We start from the raw sequence: 19,344 nt of genomic DNA, 5'->3' as shown, positions 1-19,344 counted from the left end.
TGGCTCCCATCGCGAACAAGTCTGGGGTGGTGGCGAGAGCTTGAGCGGCCGTCTTCATGGACTTGCACCACGAGCTGGAACCGTAGCAGTTGGTGACCAGCATCTAGTACCTTCGGAGTCATGCAGTGACGGCAGCGCATCTGAAATTTAACTACAGAGTAACGATGATTGATACTAAGTATGATGCTGCAGAAGAAACGAGCGAATGGGGTGTCCGGCTGGCACGAAGCAGAAAATACTTGCCGAGCTTGCGTAAGGAGGCGCAGCCGAAACCCCTGACTAACTGCCTGGGTAGTAAATATATCGACGATCAACTTGGGAATGCGGAGAAGAAGCTGGTACAGACCCTGCATCCAAGGCAAGCTCCGGAATTGGCAAGCTCGAATGGTGCGGCAGAAAGGAAGGGATGCAAAGCATCATTGGGCGTCTTGTAACTGCTGTGACCCGCACATGCCCGTTCGTCACGGAGGCTGTACGATTTCGCCGACGGGCGTTAGATGCTCCTCATGATGCCTTGCGGATGATTCAGAAATGAAGTTGACGAGTTGCAGAGAAGAAGGATCAGAGTTATTAAGCTTGTTTTAAACTGTACGTCTGGGCATTGCATGGCATCCCCGCTTACCTTACGCGTCGCCAAAAGTACAGTACAGTAACCTGAGCCCTACCGCTTGAGACATGGCACGACCAACTTGGAATTTGAAGTGAAGGTTTATCATTCATTTCAGTAGGAAGCTCGTAAATAGCGTGACTACGACAAACAGGAGGAAGAACCAAGGCCTGGTATCCATTATGTCCACTCCTGGCCAGAAAAATGCCAGCAGAACCATCTAGGTTCGGCCAGCCATGTGAGAATGATGAAAAGCTCCCGAGACACCTCAAACCTGCCACCATCGCACCGAATACACGTCGTATGCTCGACGTTCAGTGGACGACGGTACCGGACCATTGCGAGCAGTCGACCTGCGTGGCCGAACCGAGAGCAAGGCCAACACCACTGTTACCGAAAAACGCTGCTTGAGCACCACTGTCACTGCAGAGGTCGAAGTTGACGTTCGCACCGTACTGATTGGTCCCGGATAGGCCGTTCTGCGCGCAGAGCGGGTTACCACTGGCAGGGCAAAGATTGTTGACCATGACGACGATGCTGGTTCCGGCATTGCTGAGCTTGTTGCCGGAAGAGTCGGTCTCACCAACCAGTTTCCAGCAAGTACCGCAGGCCGGGCCGGCCCCAGCACCGGGACCAACGCCGAATACGTTCTGACTGACAGCGGCACTGAAGCCAGGGTAAGTATAGAAACCGCAGGCGGCAGTGTTGGTGTTGCAGTTGGGGGAACCGAAGGTGTCGCCGCTGCCGTAATGTGTCATGGATGCCTTGTAGGTAACGCCACCACTGGATGCAGGGCTTGTTGAGACTGGCTTGGCCACGGCAGACGCTGTGGTCGTAGGCTTCACCGGTGCGCTCGAGACTGACACAGGCTTGGTTGCCGTATTCGCTGGTGCGGAGCTGCTACCAGCTGAAGCAGTATTGCTTGTCTGCAGGCATTGCGAGTAGTAAGCGTTCTGTGCCACGCAGGTCCAGCCTGATTGACAGATTGTACCGCCTGTCCAGCCGATGCCACCACCTAAACACGTCAGTCCATATCCCTCTGACCAGTTCTGGTGTATTCACATTGTGCATAGGGACCTTGAGTGGCAGCTGAAGGGCACGCCAGAGCAGCCAATGTGAAGAGCAACAACCCAGTTGACTTGTACATCTTGAGGCTGGCGAGCTGGTGCAAGTGACGAATGAGAAGAAACGAATGGAACCTCGATCGACGAGGGTTGCGAGCGAGTGATTGGAACTTGAAGGACTGAACTACCGACCTTGGGAGAGGGGAAGGATGACTTATATATCAGTCTCATTCCCTCTTCTGCCTACTGCATGCCGGTATGTCCAAGATCGAGGCGAATTTAAGCCACATACATATTGCATCCGGGCCACTGTACCGAGTGGATATCGCTTCGATCCAAGCGATCGAATAAGCAGAATCAATACTGAATAGATTGTCGCACCACCATGTTGTCGACCAGGACTGACCATGACAACGCACGTCAACTCTGTCAAACAAGCTCTGCCAGGGCATCTGCGCCGTACTTGCGAAATTGAAGTGGTCATGTTTCCAAGTGGAAGTCAGGTATTCTGATTTGTCCTCAAATTTCCAGGCACCATGAAGGGTGGGAAGATCCTAGATCTGAAACGGTAGCGGCAGGGCCTTAGCCAGATTCACGAGTCGAGATCCCACTAGGCTCGCCACCAATCCTTGCCCGGGCGCCATGGCGAACTTGAACACCCATGTGGCCGTATGCGCCACTCGAATGATTGCTTTATCTCCGAGCACGTTGTTGTGTGACACCGAGTGATGATGTATCTCGTACCAGGGGTCCTCAGGAACATATGCCGGCGCCCACAAATGCGCTAGGATCGAGGGCATCCACAAGGGTGTATCAAAACTAAATAGACAGCCCTCCCGCGATCAACCGCCTGCTTACGATCGAGAGGATCGTTGATGTCTGCATTGCTGCATAATCAAGGCATACATCATAGGCCTGATTGGATTGCTGGCTTGTCCATAGGAAGTGATCCTGGGCAAGAATATGCAAGCAGGTTTCCTGGGATGAGAGCTGGAGTACCTCCCTACCACATGAAAATCTCCAGTGTCCGCATTCTCGGCTTGGTCCTCGATTTTGTCTCATAGCTCCAAGATCGGTTGGCCAGTCATTTCTCATTCCAATTGCATGGTTGCGACGTCTTCCTTGTATCGTTGAACCACAGTTACCATGAAGTGAACCAATTCCTGCAGCACGAAGGTAAACCAGCCACTGTCCTTCTGTGTTTCCCAGCCAAACGGTTGCTTCAGCATAAGCCTGGTCGATCCGTCCTCTTCTCACTCTCTCGTATGCACTGAATACCTCATCCAGTCCTTTGTCCATCTTGTGCTGCATGACACGTGTGATTGGAAACTATGGCTACCTCTCTGAGTGCACCAAGTCAATTCCACCTGGCTCACCCTTGCTTTGATCATCGCACCTATCAATCTCGGTCCTTTTGTCGCCTTAGCGGCTGACTTTTCGGGTCGTAAAGGCCTTGTCGTCGTGGGAATGGTCTTCGGCTTTACGGGATATACCATTTTGTCTCGATCGAGCGGCATTGGAATGGCTATAGCAGGCCAGACAATAGCGGGCCTTGGTCAACCAACACAAGCATTGACGCATGCGAACATGTCTGAAATCATTCCACGAAAGTACCGCCCATACGCTCGAGCTGCAGTTCAGATCTCGGTCTCGCTGGCATCGGTGACCGCTCTGTACGCTGGAGGAGCCATGGCGAGAGCCAATCCTGAAGGTTTCCGGAATTTCTTCTACTTCAACACGGCCATCTTCTTCTTCAACGCCGTGGTATTCGCACTCCTCTACCAGCCATCTGCTCGTGCGCTTCAGCAATTGAGTACCTGGGCAAAAATTAGCACTTCGATATCGGTGGAATGTGTATGACAATAACTTCCTTTCTGGGTATCTGCACAGGCGCGTTCCCTACCTAGTTGTAAAGAGGATGAGCAGTGTGCACGAGGAAGAGAAACTTGGAGTGAAAGGCCCGAGAAAATCTTGGGTTGAGCAGACATTACTTTGGGACATTTGAGCACGGCAGAACTCCCTCGGGTAAGTCTTCTCCGCGCAGAGCTTACTAACAATAATTCACATTTCATGACATTAGGTATACTCCATAGATACATTGATTGTAGAAGAGAGGTATCTCGCAAGCCTACCTAGCTAAAGAAGGTTAGCTTTAATCCTCAGTATTCGTTTGCGCTTACTAATACGATATTCTCTGTAGATACTCAGTTATAGAGGGTATCTCGCAAAGCTAACTAAAATACGACTATAATTATTCGCCATTCATATCGCGGGCCAAGATATATATGAAGCCCTAGCAGACGGTTTGATATTGTGCGGCCTGAGTCAAGTGAAGTCAGCAATTTCTCCTTGCCCAAAGGCCAGCGCGTTCGAAAATAGGAACGTACTGAGATGACCGAACACCGGGTCACCTTGAGTGATGGAGCGAGTCTTTATGTTAAACTCTATGGGGAGATCTCCTCCACCAAGCCTCTCTTGATAGCTCATCACGGAGCACCGGGATTATCGTCGCATAGAGAACCTGAAGGGTCATTCGGCTTCCTGCGATCGAAATTCAGAGTCCTTGTCTACGACGCGAGAGGTAGCGGAATTAGCGATCTGAAAGGCCCCTATACTCATGAACGATGGATCGCAGACATTGAAGAATTAAGGTAAGAAGATATCTCAAGTCTTCTGGGAGAATGCTAAAGCCCGCCACTAGGAAATGGGCAGGTGCTGAGAAGTTTGTCCTCGCTGGTGGCTCGTATGGTGGTTTCATTTCGCTGGATTATGCTTTGGTTCATCAGGGCAGGTTGCTTGGCCTAGTTCTACGTGACACCTGGACCTGGGGGACGCGAGGAATGATGCAAGCATTGAAGGCATGTTTGGTTTCCAAAAGAGTCAAGGTAGATCCAGAACGCCAATTCCGGATGTGGACAGGGATCCTTCGTGATGACGAGGATTTCGCAGAAGGAGTCGCCGAGATGACAGCTCTATTTGCGCCGAACAGTCCTAATATTGATCCACACGCCGAACAAGAAAATACACCCAGGAGAGGAAACATCCACGCGGCGACACAGAACTTTGCTTTCTCCCGGAACATGCCCAGGTTCGATGTCCGCTCCAGGCTTTGGGAAGTTGAGGTTCCCACGTTGGTGGTCGTTGGGCGTCATGACCTTATCGCACCACTCTCTTTCAGCGAGGAAATTGCGCAAGGCATACCCAAGGCTAAGCTAGTCATCTTTGAACGATCGGGTCACAATCCAGCACACGACGAACCTGAAGCATTTCAGGCACACATCAGCGATTTTGTCTCCACCCTGCCATCATAGCCAAAAAGCGTGATGAAACTATTCTAGCTATCTCTCTCGACCAGCAAACAGAGTGCCTTCTTCAATGGAACCTTCATAGAGATACCATCAGTAATTACCTTGTTAAGAAAGGAAGGTGTTTTAGTTAACTGCGATAAGAACAATTATAACAATAATGATGGTTACGATGCAGGATCTCTAACGACTATAAGAGGCTGAAACGTTATCGTATATACTTCAGTCATTAGAACCTTTAGCTTAACTGAGTAATACATGAAACATTGTATACGTACCTAGGTAACTATAACTACAGTGCGTATATAAGTCGAACCCCACCAGGATTTCCTATTCCGGTTATGCTCGCAAACCTAAGTTAGCCATTTAGAAACAGTACAACACTAAGGAGGTTCTCTTTATATCTCGCAGATTAGTGATGTAACTCACCGAACATCAGGAATAATAAACTCTTCGACTGCTGTTCAGCTGATCAGCTTCAACATCCCTTACCTACTACTATTACTACTTGCCATTATTATCTAATCTTACAACAGGTCAGTGGTGTCAGAAGGCTCTTCAAGCACAAAACATGGCTCCCGGCTTGCTTCAAGCGAAATTACTGATTCCTAGACGCGGCGAACCTATGGAAGATGCCGCATTAGCGTTCAATAATGGCGAGATCATTTGGCTGGGAAAGCAAGGCGAGATTCCATCTCTGTACAAAAGTCTTGTCGCCACCGAAGTTCCTGTCCTACTACCCGGCTTGGGGGACGCTCACGTCCATTTTCTAAAACGCAACACATGAACCAGCACAACTAGATTGCAAGAGGATGTAGAAGGTACTAATATGATCATAGACAAGCATGTTGGAATTCGTGGACTTCCATTACATGGCGGGCCATTGGGCTCCCAAATACCCTATCAACGATGGCCTCATAGGCTGGACTGCTGGTCCAAAAGTCATACCATACACATTGAACCACCAATCCTCACAACGATCGATATGCTGCTGTTCGCCTGGTCTCGACAACTCAAATCCACACGGTGAATTAGCCCAATCCAGCCTTGTTTGTCTTCACAACATGCTTGATTGCTTCCAGACCACCTTTGTTACCCACAGCTCCAATACCCATACCGCTGGTCCAACCCATTTTCTCCAGCATAGCACGACCCTTATTGTCAGCACCGAGCTCTGGGGCAGATCCACCTACGACCTCGCCATTCATGTAGGTTGCTCCGGACATCGTGCCGCCGCCACCACCTCTGCGCGTCTTTACAGTAGCTCGAGCTCGAGGAGTGTTTGGACCACGGAAACCGCCACCACGTTGCTTCGGGAAGAATTTCCTTGACTCCATCAAGTTGTCAATCTCCCAAATCGTGTCAACATTGTAGAAGGGAGTGTGAGGGCCCTTGGTCAAGATAGGATACCGACCGGCACCACGACCGTCTTTGCCTTCGGAGTGCGACTTCAACCTCAAGGCCTTAGCAAGTCGATGAACCCCAGCACGTGTAGTGGAGTCCATTGGTGCCAACTTGAGGAAATCGGTTTCCTGCACCAAGAATTGTCTGATCTCGGCCTTTATCACGACGGGATCATTGCGATCAGAAGCTTCGAGCAAGGCGGCTTCCCGAGCCTCCAACCTCTCACGCTTCCTGGCAGTTTTCTTCTCCCTATCCTTACTCCAGCTGCTGTGAAGATGTTGTGCCAATTCCTCGTCCTCCAGGCCCCATTCGAATGGATCTGATACCCGCCCCTTCTTCTTGGGTCGGAGACTGGGTCTGTCGAAATCCATTATGTCGAATGCCCCGTAGGGATCTTGATCGAGAGCGTCAGCGAATGCCTCCGCAGGGGGAAAAGTGGTGCGTTGTCGGCGGTTCCGCTTCGATTTGCCACGGCTTGAAAGATGGTGCTTCGCAGAGAAGGAGATAAAGTCGTCGTTTGCCAAGAACTCATCACCGTCGTCGTCATCACCATCATCAGCATCAAGATGTCCGTCAAACAAGACCAAGTCGTCGCCGCTGATACCGAGCTCTGCCTGCTTCGCAAACGCGCGTGCCACCTGCTCATCAGTCATGCGAGCGGTATGAGCCATGATTCGGGCATTTTCATCATCTTCAGACTTTCTGTCATCATCCACATCATCACCAACCTCATCATCGTCAGAATCATCGTCAGAATCGTCGTCCTGATCATCACTAGTGGTCTGGAACTGGATAGCCTGGATGTCGTTGAAGATTTCAATCTCCTCGCGTGCAGAAGATGATTTGAGCTTGGCCTGCAACACCCAGCGAGCTTCGCTCGTACCTTGGCCAGGTGCAGTTACGAGATATTGCGCCCCACTGGGACGTACTCGGTGCCGAAGTACCTGAGTGACTTCGAGGACTTCCTCATCGGTAGTGCTCAACTCGTCAAAGTCCTCTAGGTCGGCAGAGTCCCAATCGATGGCTTGGTCAGGCAAGTGTGACTGAGGAGTCTGACTAGCTGCAGGATTGGTTTGCACCTTGACGTGGAATTCAGCAGGCCCATCAAAGAATCTGAAGTGCTCGTTCCTTCTGGAAAGCTTTGAAGTGCTTTGCTCGGGAGCATCTTCTTCATCGCTGTCATCATCAAATGCCAGATTAGCAATATAGTCATTCATGATGGCTTCTTCCTCATCTCTTCTGCTTGACCAGAGTCGAGGCCTTCCGCGGCGGTCCACATTTTTGTTTCGGAGTGGTATTGCCTGGAATTTTCGTGACGGGGACGACGAGACATGCTGTGGGACAGCGTCAGAACTGGACTCAGCCGTCGGAAGCTCAGAGCTATTGTTCACAGAGGTTATAGGAGGGGAAAGTGGACGAGTCGATTTGGGAGTCTGAACTCGCCGCAAACGTGGCTGACCTGCGTTCTTGCGACCAGCGAAGAGGATTTCTTCAGAGGAATGCGAGGAAATAGAGTCGCTCCTCGCTGCAGGCTTGACAGCAGGGGGAGCTTTCTTCAAAGCAGGTGTTGTGCTCGGGACGTGCTCCTTGACATCATTCACAACTTCTCCCTCTTCAACAGCGTCTTCCGAAAGCTCCCCCAGGGGTAATGTCTCTGGTTCAGGTTGAGCACCGTCCTCCGTCGTTGTAGGGTCTTTTTGTCCTTCCGTCTCGCTTTCCGTCTTCTCATCAGAAGGTTCATCACGGACAAGATTGCCTGCGCTGACAAACGTAACTGTCATGTCTCTTAGACGCGTGGACCCCCAACCCATTGCATGACGCTCGGTATTCCGAGCCTCCTGACTCATACTAAGCATTCCATTGCGAGGATGAGGCGAGCTGGAGTCGGAGAAATCTTGCCAGTCCGCTAACAGAGCTCGGTGTCGGAGACGGGGGTCGAGATCAGGAACTAAACGTGGTCATCAGAGGGAATCCGGTGGCAATGGACTTGACGCCGGCAGTACCTTTGAGAGAAGAGCTTGACTGCTTCTGGGACCATTTAGGACTCTTCTTAGCAGCGCTCCCTTTCTTTGGTCGCGCTTGAGCGCGTTGTCGCGCCCCCATGGCGGGGTGTTTCAAGACTGTTGCCTCTCTGCAATTGGATTCGGATGCGTCAAGGAGTGGGAAAGGAGTGATAGAGAGCGATGGGCAAAAAGAAGTGAGGAGACTGCTAGAAATACAATAAAATGTACAGCTGTAAAATTGAAGATTGAATTGCCACCGTGAAATCGTAGTCACATCATGAAGCGGGTTGAAACAGAAGAAGCATTTCCCAGTGAATGACGATCCGATGCCGTAGCCACGACCCAGTCATGCACCGTTCAATTGGCAAAGCCTCGCCCGCCCATCCCTTAGGGTTTAGTCAGGGTGCTGTGGGTGCTTTGCGCCTCTGCGGCAAGGCTGACGTCCCGCCCTTGGACTGACTTTGATGCCTGCGCATGACGCCCTCAACCTCCCATTGCAACGACAACACGGTTCAATAGCGGCTTGATGTTATAGTGTACATTGAAATCCAAATCATCAGGCAGTGCTTGTTTGTTTGCTTATCGCCTCTTCCGCTATCTCACCTTCTGCAGCCCTGGAAACCCTCCGCGCCCTGTTTGCCCACCGCCAGTACCCAAACCCTCCAGAACCTCGATCCCTCCATCAAACGTCCGAGAAGTGGTCCATCCTAAAGAGAAGACCATATCCTTCCTAAGCACAAGGAGACCCTAAAGCCTCAAATCCCTCTCTGACCGCCCTTGATCTGCTGCATGCATTGTCCTCCACCCTCCAGACCCTCCCTATCCAGGGCGTCATGAATGGAGTTGACTACAAGCGCTTCGTGCGCTACTTCTACGACCCTCCTCCTAAGTACGATGACATGTCCGGCACGTCAATATGGCTGCTGGGCAAAGAATACAAACCTATACCGCCAAAGCCGGTAACAACAACCGACCACGATGATGTGGTCGAAGTCGAATCATCCGCAGACTCTCACTCCCCTTCAGATGCCAGTGTGCCTTCCACCACGGCAGGAACGCAGAGCCAGGGTCAGGGCCAGCCTCAACAATCACAATCCCATTTCCAAAATACAGGCAGCTTCGACGACGCCCAGCACGTTACTGGACATGACCTACCGTCCCTATCCAATGACCCCTTGGACGGCGGCTGGCCCTACGCATTTCTGGACGACTTCGAATCTCGAATCTGGATGACCTATCGCTGCAACTTCACTCCCATTCCTCGCTCGCAAGACGCGTCCTCCACCTCCGGCCTCTCCTTCTCTGTTCGCCTCCGCAATCTCACTGAGCGAGAAGGGTTCACGAGCGACACCGGTTGGGGCTGCATGATCCGCTCCGGCCAGTCCCTCCTCGCCAACGCTCTCATGATGCTTCAACTCGGCCGTGACTGGCGACGCCCGTCTCACCAGCATGTTTCTCCTGACTCGCCGTCACCGTCCCTCTCAACACAGACCGAAGCCTCCATCCTGTCTTTGTTCGCCGATTCCCCATCCGCCCCCTTCTCCATCCACCGCTTCGTCCAACACGGTGCCTCCGCCTGCGGCAAGCACCCGGGTCAGTGGTTCGGCCCTTCCGCCACTGCATCCTGCATCAAAGAACTCTCCGCCGAATGCGTCGCCGCCGGCCTACGAGTATACGTCACGCCATCCGCGTCTGAAGTCTACGAAGACCGTTTTCGCTCTATCGCGGCTGCAAGTCCTACAGACTCAGCCATCAAACCCACCCTCATCCTGCTCGGAATCAGACTCGGGCTAGATAGAATTACGCCTGTGTACCACGAAGCTCTCAAAAGCGCGCTCACCTACCCGCAGTCAATCGGCATCGCAGGTGGCCGACCCTCGAGTTCGCACTATTTCATCGGCTGCCAGGGCGATTTGTTCCTGTATCTCGACCCGCACGAGACGCGCCCTGCCCTGGTCCATCATGATAAAGCATCAGACTATACCGAAGAAGAGATAGCGACATGCCACACGCGCCGACTCCGAGGGTTAAGAATCAGCGAGATGGACCCGAGTATGCTGATTGGGTTCCTGATCAAGGATGAGGCAGACTGGAAAGACTGGAAACGCAGACTCAGTGAAGTCAAAGGGAAGGCGATTGTGAGTGTGTTTGACAAGGAGCCGCCTGTGCCTGGGGAGACGAAGGAACGGAAGGAAGCTGTGGATGAGGTTGAGACGTTCGATGATGAGGATGAGGATCGAGACGACGATGAGACTGTGACGGTTACTGGGAAGGATGCAGAAATTGAGAACACAGGGCCAGGGGAAGGTCCCAATGAGAATAACGTTGGAGGAAAAGTGGAAGATGACGGAGTCAAGGTGGATTTTCACACAATTCAGGACAATGCTCCTGTGCGCGTTGCTTGAAACGATTGCAAATGATATGTTCTAGTGATGACTGTATGCTCGGGCGTTGTGGATGGGTTTTGCAGTACTCTGGTATACAATAAATGCGACAGTACAGTCTCGGTTCTGGATCTCTGCATCACTGGTGGATCATTTTCGAAGCACCGCGCATATCCCAAGTAATGACCCCCTGTTCCGATGCTTGTTTCTCCCATTACAAACGTCAAAAACGCGCTGATCTGTTGTCACATAGTCTCAATCCCAGCCTCCAGTTCACATGTTGACGCCGACGTGCGTCTAGCGCGCAGCGTTCTCGACGCGTCTCAAACATTGCCAAACTCAGTCGCAAGTCAAAGTGCAGACTGCAGGCAGAAGCAAAAAGATGCGCAACAAGGAACAGGTTTTGAAGGTTGATTTCATGCTTTGAGTTTGTTTCAGTATCTCATATTCCAGCTTTGTATCTTCAAGCCGAAAAACTTGAGATTCATGCCGTCTCAATGTCTCATGGCTCTGTGAATATTGTACATTGACTTTCCAGCATGTTCAATCATGATGGATAGCAAAAGCCAGTGGAAAACCCGTAAAGCATGATCTGATCTGGATGAGCAAGCAATTTCAAAGCCTGTCCCGAGCTCATCACGGTTGTCCCCGAATCCCATGACGCATCATAATGTGTTGTAAAACCATTCAACACCGTTGTTCCATTGTGCCACAACCCCATTGCAGAAAACACAAGCAAAAAACCCAAGAACAAGCATTCCCGTGCACCTATGAACCCATTTATTTGCTCTGGGAGGAGTACTTGGTGACGGCCTTTGTGCCTTCCGAGACAGCGTGCTTGGCAAGCTCACCAGGCAGGATGAGTCTGACGGAGGTTTGGATCTCTCGGGATGAGATGGTGGACTTCTTGTTGTAGGCAGCAAGCTTGGAGGCCTCGGTGGCAACACGCTCGAAGATGTCTGAATCATACTGTCAGATTGAGGTCAAGGACTAATGGCGCGAATAGCTTACCGTTGACGAAAGAGTTCAAGATGGACATGGCGCGGTTGGAGATACCAGTGTCAGGGTGGACTTGCTTGAGGACTGCGATGACGCGTCAGTATGAATTGAGAAGTACGAATGCGACGCGTTGATGGTCAAAGAACTCACCTTTGTAGATGTATGAAGAGTAGGTCTCCTTTCGCGTCTTGCCACGCTTCTTCTTCTCACCAGAGGGAGCGGCCGCGGTCTTCTTGCCAGCTTCCTTCTTCTCAGCAGCAGGAGCCTTGCCAGCTGGGGCCTTGCCACCAGTGGTGGGCTTCTTCTCGGCAGCTTTTGGAGGCATTTTTGATGGATTGAGTGATTGCGCAAAAAGCGAAGATGATAGTTTGGATGAGATGAAAGTGATTGATGAAGCTTGATGAGTGTGAGTGGTAGTTGTGTGGGATGGATGAAGAGAAGAGAAGAGGAAACCGCGAAGTGTGGGTGAGGGCGACTCTTATACCAGGCGCAAGAGCAGGAGGAGAGGGCGGGTTGATGCGAAGTGCAGGAACGGGAAGGCAGGTTGATCCCAGGTAACGGCTTTGCGGGATTTATGAGTGTATTGTTATCGTGTCGATTTTGATCACTTTTGATCCAATAGATCTGCAGGATCACGTATCTTGGCAAAACATTACGGTTACAAACCGTAATTTAGCGCCGTATTGTAAAACCCAACAGAAAAGTCGTTTTTGATCATTCCCCTCCATGTGCTGTGATTGGCTGACGGAGCTGTCTCTGATCCAAACCTCCCTGCTTCCGTCACGTTGATCCTCCCGGCGCAACCAAATCAACGCTGCCGCATCTCCCAGGTTGATCTGGAGGCGCGACTTTCCACGCCCACTGCCCGCATCGCCGCCTGCCCTCTTCCCATATAACTTCTCTTCCCTTCCCACCTTCATCACCACTTTTTCTTCCTCTCTTCTTCATCCATCGACAACTCCAGCTTCCATCGCTCTATCTCTCACGTCCATCCAGACACTTTCAAACCTTTTCAAAACCAAACCTCAACCTCAACACCATCAAAATGACTGGCGGCAAATCTGGCGGCAAGGCCTCTGGCTCCAAGAACGCACAATCGTAGGTCTTTCGCGTCTTGTTCATCTCATGTTGAACATGTACTGATTTCTACTACAGCCGATCCTCAAAGGCCGGTCTCGCATTCCCTGTCGGTCGTGTCCACCGTCTCTTGAGAAAAGGCAACTACGCTCAGCGTGTCGGTGCTGGTGCTCCAGTCTACTTGGCTGCCGTCCTTGAATACCTTGCGGCTGAAATCCTCGAACTTGCTGGCAACGCCGCTCGTGACAACAAGAAGACCCGTATCATCCCCCGTCATCTTCAGCTCGCCATCCGCAACGACGAGGAGTTGAACAAGCTGTTGGGTCACGTCACAATCGCCCAAGGTGGTGTCCTGCCCAACATTCACCAGAGTACGTTTCACATTCACATCCTTTTCAAACTGTTATACTGACTTTATTCCAGACCTGTTGCCAAAGAAGACTGCCAAGGGCAAGAACCCCAGCCAGGAGCTATAAGCTTCTTTTGTTGTATCTGGCTTGGTTTGCAATGGAGTTTCATGACAAATGTGATCACACACGGGGTTTGGGGTTGGGTTGACCTGGTCAAATGGGCTTTTTCAGAATCTGCGTTTACGGATAGGGTTGTACATTATGTCCATGCATGCCTACTATCATCATGAACATGATCAGGTATGCAACAGGGGCATGAGCTACACGCGACGCGACGGCAAAGCAAAGGCAGCTTTGCAATGGAAACCGGATCATAGAGAAAGCAATCTGATGATCCCAAGACAAATGCCAAATCATTCACCATGTTCTTGTTTTCGTTTCTCAGTCTGATTTCCACCGTTGGTTTTACAAGCAGGAAGATGGCAGCGAAATATCGAGCCTGGAAGGAAAAGCGCGTCGAGAAATCAAAACAACAAGCATGCAATGGTCATCGTTGACGCGCTAAGTCAAGTGCGCACTGCACAGGTCGGAAGCTGGGCAGGTTCACGCAGAAATCTGCCGACGCGAATCGACTTCAAGCTTGTTACTACTGAGCTGAATGACGTGGGTGTTGTAGGTACAGCAGCGGTGCGAGTTGCAGCATTTGCCCAACTCGAGTGGAGGTTAAAATAACAAGAGCTGTAGACTTGGTTGCTTCAATAGAGATGCAAGTTTGATGGCACGGATTTTTTGTCATTCCTGCCTGACTTGGTAGATAACCAGCTCTCAAGCGGGCTGGATCATATCCAGTGGTGATATGTACAATGCTGCATTAAAACCAAGTGCGCCTGACCCTCATAACCTTTTGACGAATTCTCTTGACGGTGGAGGTAGATCTGGCGCTGCCAGGTTCCTCTCGTATTTGGAGCCTGTAGATGTCAGTTCTGTTCCTCGTCCATTCGTTTACAGCTTGTGCATACCTCCAGGAGCAGTTGGTGGCCTGTAGGGATCAGGATGCTTCCATTTCTGTAATAACTTTTCTGTCTCGTTGAATAGAATCTACCGGGCAAGATGTCAGACCGTCTTCCACGAAGCAAAGCTCTTGAGGTCACCATACTCTTTGATGTCTGGGGTCGGTTATGGTCTTGTTCGCATCGAAAAGGGTCCGGATGTAGACTGCTTGTCCTCGCCAGAGGCTTCGTTGAACAGCCCAGTCAAGGGCAAGCTTCAATGACCGCCGGTACAGTGACCTGCATCTTTGAGTCAGTCCAGGTGTCCATGAGTCTTGAATGTTCAGGGTCATCATTACCGCACGGCCTTGACGTGAGGGCTGAGTGTCGACATTCCTGCTAACCCGGGCGTCCCCAAACGGTCGAAGAATAGGTGAAAATCCACCTGCCGCAGAGCCCAGTAGCTGCCCGTCACGTTGCACTTCGTCGTCCCGTTCTTTGTGTCGTTGCTGCAGCGGTTTGAGCAATAGTAGTGCAATCTGTAATGGCAGCACGTCGATTGGAACTGCAGTTAACCTGGGCTTGGCGGGCTGGAGCTTGGAGTTCTTCTGGGTGGCCCCTTCAATCGGATTCGGGTGGACAGGGAGCAATAGGAATCGGAAGTTCTCCGCCTGCGCCTGGCAAAACTGCGCGACTTTCCATTCTGTCGTATGCCCAGTCAAAGCTCGCCAAAAGCTTTCCGGCTGGGGGTCGATCATTCTGCTTGCTTTCTACCTTCGACATCACTCATTTCACGGCCCAGGAAAGGTTCTTGCTCACTTTCCGATCCTCTTAATACCTGCGGATCTCAACTGGCGGTCGATCCGCCTCGTATGCCGCTTCAATAAAGCTCCTCGCTCTCTGGAGCCTCGACGGTCTTGTTCTCCTTTGACGAGGCCTTCGTCATAGCTTTTCCTCAACATGACTTCCCTTCGGCTTCGGCGCACACCAGGTCTAGGCCCTTGCCTTGCCCTACCTAGAAGCAACCGTACTCTACAAGCTCGCTCATTTAGCGCCCTAAGAACGAAACCTACATCTCGTCAGCCATGCCTTTCCGGCTACCGAGCCGCCGCCCTGCCAACATATGCATGCCTTTCGCGTTACCAGCAGTTCAGCACTTCGCCAGCTCAGTATGGTGAGGTGATTATCAAGGTCCCGCAGATGGCTGAGTCCATCTCGGAAGGCACCCTCAGCACCTTCTCAAAACAAGTGGGCGACTCGGTCGACCAGGATGAAGAGGTAGCTTCCATTGAAACGGACAAGATTGACGTTTCGGTCAATGCACCTGAGGCTGGTAAAATCACGGAGCTGCTGGTCAACGAGGGTGACACCGTGACTGTCGGTCAAGAGATCGCAAAGATGGAGACAGGCGCAGGCGGTGGTGAAGGAGCTAAAGAGGCGAAGGAAGAGCCCAAGGAACCTGCCTCTGAAGATCAGCCTACAAGCTCGCAACCAGCGGAGCCAAAGGAAAAGGAGCCAAAGAAGGAGGAACCCAAAAAAGAAGAGCCTCCTCCACCTCCGAAGAAAGAAGAAAAGCCCGCACCACCCAAGGAAGAGAAGAAGCCTGCACCACCGAAGGAGGGGAAAAAGCCCGACGAGCCGAAAGGAATTGACTCACCTTTCGGCAAGGGCAGTAGGAACGAGAATAGAGTATGGCGCCTGCTGCGGTCCTCCTCTACAAAGCTAATGGATCACAGGTGAAAATGAACCGCATGCGTCTAAGAATCGCAGAACGACTGAAGCAGTCTCAAAACACTGCCGCGTCGTTGACCACCTTCAACGAAGTCGACATGTCCAACATCATGGAGTTCCGTAAGAGATACAAGGACGAAGTGTTGAAGAATACTGGGGTCAAATTGGGCTTCATGAGCGCTTTCAGCAAGGCCGCCGTCCTTGCGATGAAGGAGATTCCTACAGTCAATGCTTCGATTGAAGGTCCAGGAGGTGGTGATACCATCGTCTACAGAGATTATGTGGATATCAGTGTCGCTGTCGCTACGCCCAAGGGTCTGGTCACTCCTGTGGTTCGTAACGCAGAAAGCATGGAGATGGTGGACATCGAAAAGGCGATTGCGGAGCTGGGCAAGAAGGTAAGCCAGTCCGCAAGGATCGGCGTGGAGCGTGCTAATGTTTTCAGGCACGAGACGGCAAGCTTTCGATCGAAGATATGGCTGGCGGTACCTTCACGATCAGCAACGGTGGTGTCTTCGGTTCAATGTTGGGTACTCCGATCATCAACTTGCCTCAAACTGCAGTGCTCGGCCTGCACGCTATCAAGGAAAGAGCTATGGTCGTGAACGGAAAGATCGAAATCAGACCTGTAAGCTGCCTGGACGCAGTTTGAATGACTATGAGTGCTGACGCTGTGCAGATGATGTATCTTGCCCTCACCTACGATCATCGTCTGCTTGATGGTAGAGAAGCAGTCACCTTCTTGGTGAAGGTCAAGGTGAGTTCTGATGGTTTGTCTTCGATCATGTGCAGCAAGCTAACAGCCGTTCCAGGAATACATAGAGGATCCGCGCAAAATGCTGATTGCATAGATAAGCCTCCCGGGTTGCATCTGGGAGAACGGAGGGCAAGTTGAGCAGTCCGGCTGTACAAAATTTCAAAATAGCAGAAGCATGTTTGTGACCTGTCGCATTTCTCCCATATGACAGCGCATAGCAACCTAACGACGAGCACAATCGAGGCATGAGTTCAAAATCCTTCTGTTCCCGAGGCTTGTTTATTCCTTGTCCTTGTCCTTGCCCTTCTGAAGACTGGCTATCAATGATTCTACCCGCTAGTCGCTCGCTTCGGTGCGTTCTGTTTGCTGAACTCGACTTACGTACGCTTCCTGGAGGCTCTATCCCTGTCGAGCAGGACTGCAGCTTAGATCTTATCAAGTCATCATCCCGAGAACACTCCCTCCGTTTGATGACTTTGTCATGTCGCAGCCGACGGCCGACACTTGCCAGTGGGATTCTATTGGAATGCAGATCAAGACAATGCATTGTACGAGCAAGGGGTTTGTCCAAGCTGTCAAAGTACGGTCCTGCGACAGGAAGGATTCATTTTCGTGAACATCAAAAGTGCTCTGCTTCTTTTCGAGCTTGGAGCAGCCACGGTCCTGCTCGAAGATGCGTTATTCCCTTCGACTCGCCATCTTCCTCTGTCTGGTCTCTCTTTTGTTCATTCTGCATACCATCCGGTTGCTCACGTTCTATCGTGGCCTCCCGGTCCTCAAGTCGCGGCACCACAGCGATGATGAATCTGCCTACGTCTTCTACGCAACATCCAACCTGTACGCATGTTCTGTGGTGAGTTCTTTTCGCGGTTGATTTGGCTAGCTTGGGCTTCTACATTCTCGAAAAGTTTCTCCTCTGCTAATGGATACGTACCCTAGATAGTCAACATTCACCGCCTGCGCCGCCTCTTCCACACGCCCCATCCGATATACATTCTCGTGTCGGACGCCGTGTCGATTCGGTACAAGACGGTGTTCCGAGAGCGGTATAACGTGACCGTTATTGAACATGAGCCGCCCCCTTTACCGGCTGGGAGCGCGCCTTATTATAAGGATGTTATGCTCAAGTTGGTGGCTTTCAAGTTGTACGTGTGGGCGCCGATGGTCAAGAGGGTTATAGTGTTGGATGGGGATGTTTTGGTCTTACGGGGTTTGGATTCCTTGTTCGGTGGGGTTGAGGAGGGAGTGGATGTTGCGGCACCGCATGCGTATTGGCTTGGGGGTGGTGATGTGGTGAGCGGCGTGACGAGCGCGATGATGATGGTCCATGTGTCCGAGGGGTTGTGGGCAAGAATGGAAGCCGCTTTGGAGAGGGTCAAGCTTGAAAGCAGAGTCGATGTGTATGATATGGATTTGATCAATCAGGAGTTTTTTAAACCTGGTGGGGATGGCGAAGGGGATCGCGGGCTAGCATTGCCGGGGGAGTTTTGTACGTTGAATAGTCACTGGGAGGTGGGCGAGGTGCCGGCTTGGTCCAGGTTCAGACAGGATCATATACGGTGGCCACCAGAGGAACGGAAAGCATTGGGTCAGGATCGAGCTGTGCGGGAAGACCAGGAGGGCAAGCAGGGGAGGGGGCCATCATTGGAATCGATGGTGGAAAGCGGTCCTGGAGGGCAGCAGACGAGACATAGGGAGGCAAAGAGAAATGGGACGTCGACCCATCAGGAAGGACATGGTGATGTCCTCAGATACGATCCAGGCCTGGTCGATCCTTTGACGTCGATTTTCCACAACGACGTGTATGTCTTGCATTTCACGGCGCTGGGGAAGCCGTGGAGTGTCACCGTGCAGAATGTTCATCAGATGCGGCCTGACGCGCATCCTCTATTCGCTGAGCAGTTCCTCCTGTGGCGGCGAGCGGCGAAGTATGTGTGTCCACCGCTGGCGTTGGACGAGAAAGGAGGAAACGAGGTTGTTGGGAAGAAATACAATTATGGAGATGAGGGAGGAGAGGGAGGGTCCGGGTATATGGCTGAGGCGGCGACGGGGAGGTTCTTGGATGACGTATAGCACGACTTGGGAACGTGTGAGTAATGTTGAGGTTACTGGCACGGGAGAGTCCTCTCACTGCCAGTACTGTTGTGATATATTCATTGTCCTCACAAGGACGTGCCTGATGGATGGGTGTGAGGAGTGTGGACAATTCGTACGTTTTGCGATATAGCTATGCGATGTTCGGCTCGATGGCCATAATCGTAGTCGAATATCAATCCAGGTCTCTGTTGGCGGATACTTGCAAGATCATGAGGGAAGAAGTCCAGTTTGTTCCAATGTTAACGGGGAAGAGGTACGTTTTACTTCCAAATTCATTTTGACTGGCGAATATTTGGGTGATTTTAGTTTAGTAGTTACTGCACAAGATCGGAAAGTTCTAGTGTCTGACGCCTGTTTTGCGCATGCCTAGATCTGGTTCGGCCAATGTCTGCAGCATCCACCACTCCGGCCTTTCCATCTGTATCTGATCTGGTTCTCTTGCGATGTAGAGGCGGTTGAAATATATGATCGACTTTCTCTTCGCTATCAATAGTAGACCCGTGGCTCGCTCTGGGTCGTTTCCACAGGCCGTGTTCCGTCTGGGTGTACTGGGAAAGGGAACAACAGCATTCAGGGA

The 19,344-nt window shown here is 51.5% G+C and overlaps 10 protein-coding genes across 11 annotated transcripts; 6 read left to right on the top strand and 4 right to left on the bottom strand.

Annotated features, from left to right (window-relative positions):
• Positions 1-732: 732 nt before the first annotated feature.
• Positions 733-1,754, bottom strand: PV05_01289 (uncharacterized protein; the record flags this gene model as incomplete). Its single annotated transcript, XM_013466261.1, has 2 exons — positions 733-1,622; positions 1,670-1,754. The coding sequence occupies 2 exons, from the start codon at positions 1,752-1,754 to the stop codon at positions 922-924; spliced, it is 786 nt and encodes a 261-aa protein (XP_013321715.1). The 3' UTR covers positions 733-921.
• A 1,384-nt stretch (positions 1,755-3,138) lies between these two features.
• Positions 3,139-3,531, top strand: PV05_01288 (uncharacterized protein; the record flags this gene model as incomplete). The annotated part of the gene is made up of 1 exon (XM_013466260.1): positions 3,139-3,531. The coding sequence occupies one exon, from the start codon at positions 3,139-3,141 to the stop codon at positions 3,529-3,531; it is 393 nt and encodes a 130-aa protein (XP_013321714.1).
• Positions 3,532-3,934: 403 nt separating this feature from the next.
• On the top strand, positions 3,935-5,139 carry PV05_01287 (uncharacterized protein). The gene is made up of 2 exons (XM_013466259.1): positions 3,935-4,322; positions 4,373-5,139. The coding sequence occupies exons 1-2, from the start codon at positions 4,063-4,065 to the stop codon at positions 4,980-4,982; spliced, it is 870 nt and encodes a 289-aa protein (XP_013321713.1). The 5' UTR covers positions 3,935-4,062; the 3' UTR covers positions 4,983-5,139.
• A 673-nt stretch (positions 5,140-5,812) lies between these two features.
• PV05_01286 (uncharacterized protein) lies at positions 5,813-8,685 on the bottom strand. The gene is made up of 2 exons (XM_013466258.1): positions 8,384-8,685; positions 5,813-8,328 (listed from the first exon to the last, which is right to left on the bottom strand). Exons 1-2 carry the CDS (start codon positions 8,481-8,483, stop codon positions 6,008-6,010), a joined length of 2,421 nt encoding a protein of 806 aa, XP_013321712.1. The 5' UTR covers positions 8,484-8,685; the 3' UTR covers positions 5,813-6,007.
• Positions 8,686-8,870: 185 nt separating this feature from the next.
• On the top strand, positions 8,871-10,905 carry PV05_01285 (uncharacterized protein). The gene has a single exon (XM_013466257.1). It carries the CDS (start codon positions 9,217-9,219, stop codon positions 10,786-10,788), a length of 1,572 nt encoding a protein of 523 aa, XP_013321711.1. The 5' UTR covers positions 8,871-9,216; the 3' UTR covers positions 10,789-10,905.
• On the bottom strand, positions 10,768-12,300 carry PV05_01284 (histone H2B). Its single transcript, XM_013466256.1, has 3 exons — positions 11,917-12,300; positions 11,779-11,850; positions 10,768-11,726 (listed from the first exon to the last, which is right to left on the bottom strand). The coding sequence occupies exons 1-3, from the start codon at positions 12,089-12,091 to the stop codon at positions 11,548-11,550; spliced, it is 426 nt and encodes a 141-aa protein (XP_013321710.1). The 5' UTR covers positions 12,092-12,300; the 3' UTR covers positions 10,768-11,547.
• A 295-nt stretch (positions 12,301-12,595) lies between these two features.
• PV05_01283 (histone H2A) lies at positions 12,596-13,618 on the top strand. The gene is made up of 3 exons (XM_013466255.1): positions 12,596-12,864; positions 12,922-13,214; positions 13,267-13,618. The coding sequence occupies exons 1-3, from the start codon at positions 12,812-12,814 to the stop codon at positions 13,317-13,319; spliced, it is 399 nt and encodes a 132-aa protein (XP_013321709.1). The 5' UTR covers positions 12,596-12,811; the 3' UTR covers positions 13,320-13,618.
• A 340-nt stretch (positions 13,619-13,958) lies between these two features.
• PV05_01282 (uncharacterized protein) lies at positions 13,959-14,810 on the bottom strand. Its single transcript, XM_013466254.1, has 4 exons — positions 14,542-14,810; positions 14,350-14,482; positions 14,213-14,291; positions 13,959-14,161 (listed from the first exon to the last, which is right to left on the bottom strand). The coding sequence occupies exons 1-4, from the start codon at positions 14,574-14,576 to the stop codon at positions 14,088-14,090; spliced, it is 321 nt and encodes a 106-aa protein (XP_013321708.1). The 5' UTR covers positions 14,577-14,810; the 3' UTR covers positions 13,959-14,087.
• Positions 14,811-14,877: 67 nt separating this feature from the next.
• On the top strand, positions 14,878-17,268 carry PV05_01281. Of its 2 annotated transcripts, XM_013466253.1 has the most exons (5): positions 14,878-15,871; positions 15,919-16,311; positions 16,359-16,541; positions 16,593-16,670; positions 16,726-17,268. In XM_013466253.1, exons 1-5 carry the CDS (start codon positions 15,143-15,145, stop codon positions 16,762-16,764), a joined length of 1,422 nt encoding a protein of 473 aa, XP_013321707.1. In that variant the 5' UTR covers positions 14,878-15,142; the 3' UTR covers positions 16,765-17,268. The 2 variants fall into 2 exon arrangements, with proteins under 2 accessions (XP_013321707.1, XP_013321706.1); XM_013466252.1 differs by having other exon boundaries at positions 15,919-16,541.
• Positions 17,269-17,343: 75 nt separating this feature from the next.
• Positions 17,344-18,743, top strand: PV05_01280 (uncharacterized protein; the record flags this gene model as incomplete). Its single annotated transcript, XM_013466251.1, has 2 exons — positions 17,344-17,523; positions 17,610-18,743. 2 exons carry the CDS (start codon positions 17,344-17,346, stop codon positions 18,741-18,743), a joined length of 1,314 nt encoding a protein of 437 aa, XP_013321705.1.
• Positions 18,744-19,344: the final 601 nt, after the last annotated feature.

This window comes from Exophiala xenobiotica (genome assembly GCF_000835505.1).
Source record: "Exophiala xenobiotica strain CBS 118157 unplaced genomic scaffold supercont1.1, whole genome shotgun sequence".
In the NCBI taxonomy this organism is placed as follows: domain Eukaryota; kingdom Fungi; phylum Ascomycota; class Eurotiomycetes; order Chaetothyriales; family Herpotrichiellaceae; genus Exophiala; species Exophiala xenobiotica.
This window is presented reverse-complemented; position numbering and strand designations above follow the sequence as displayed.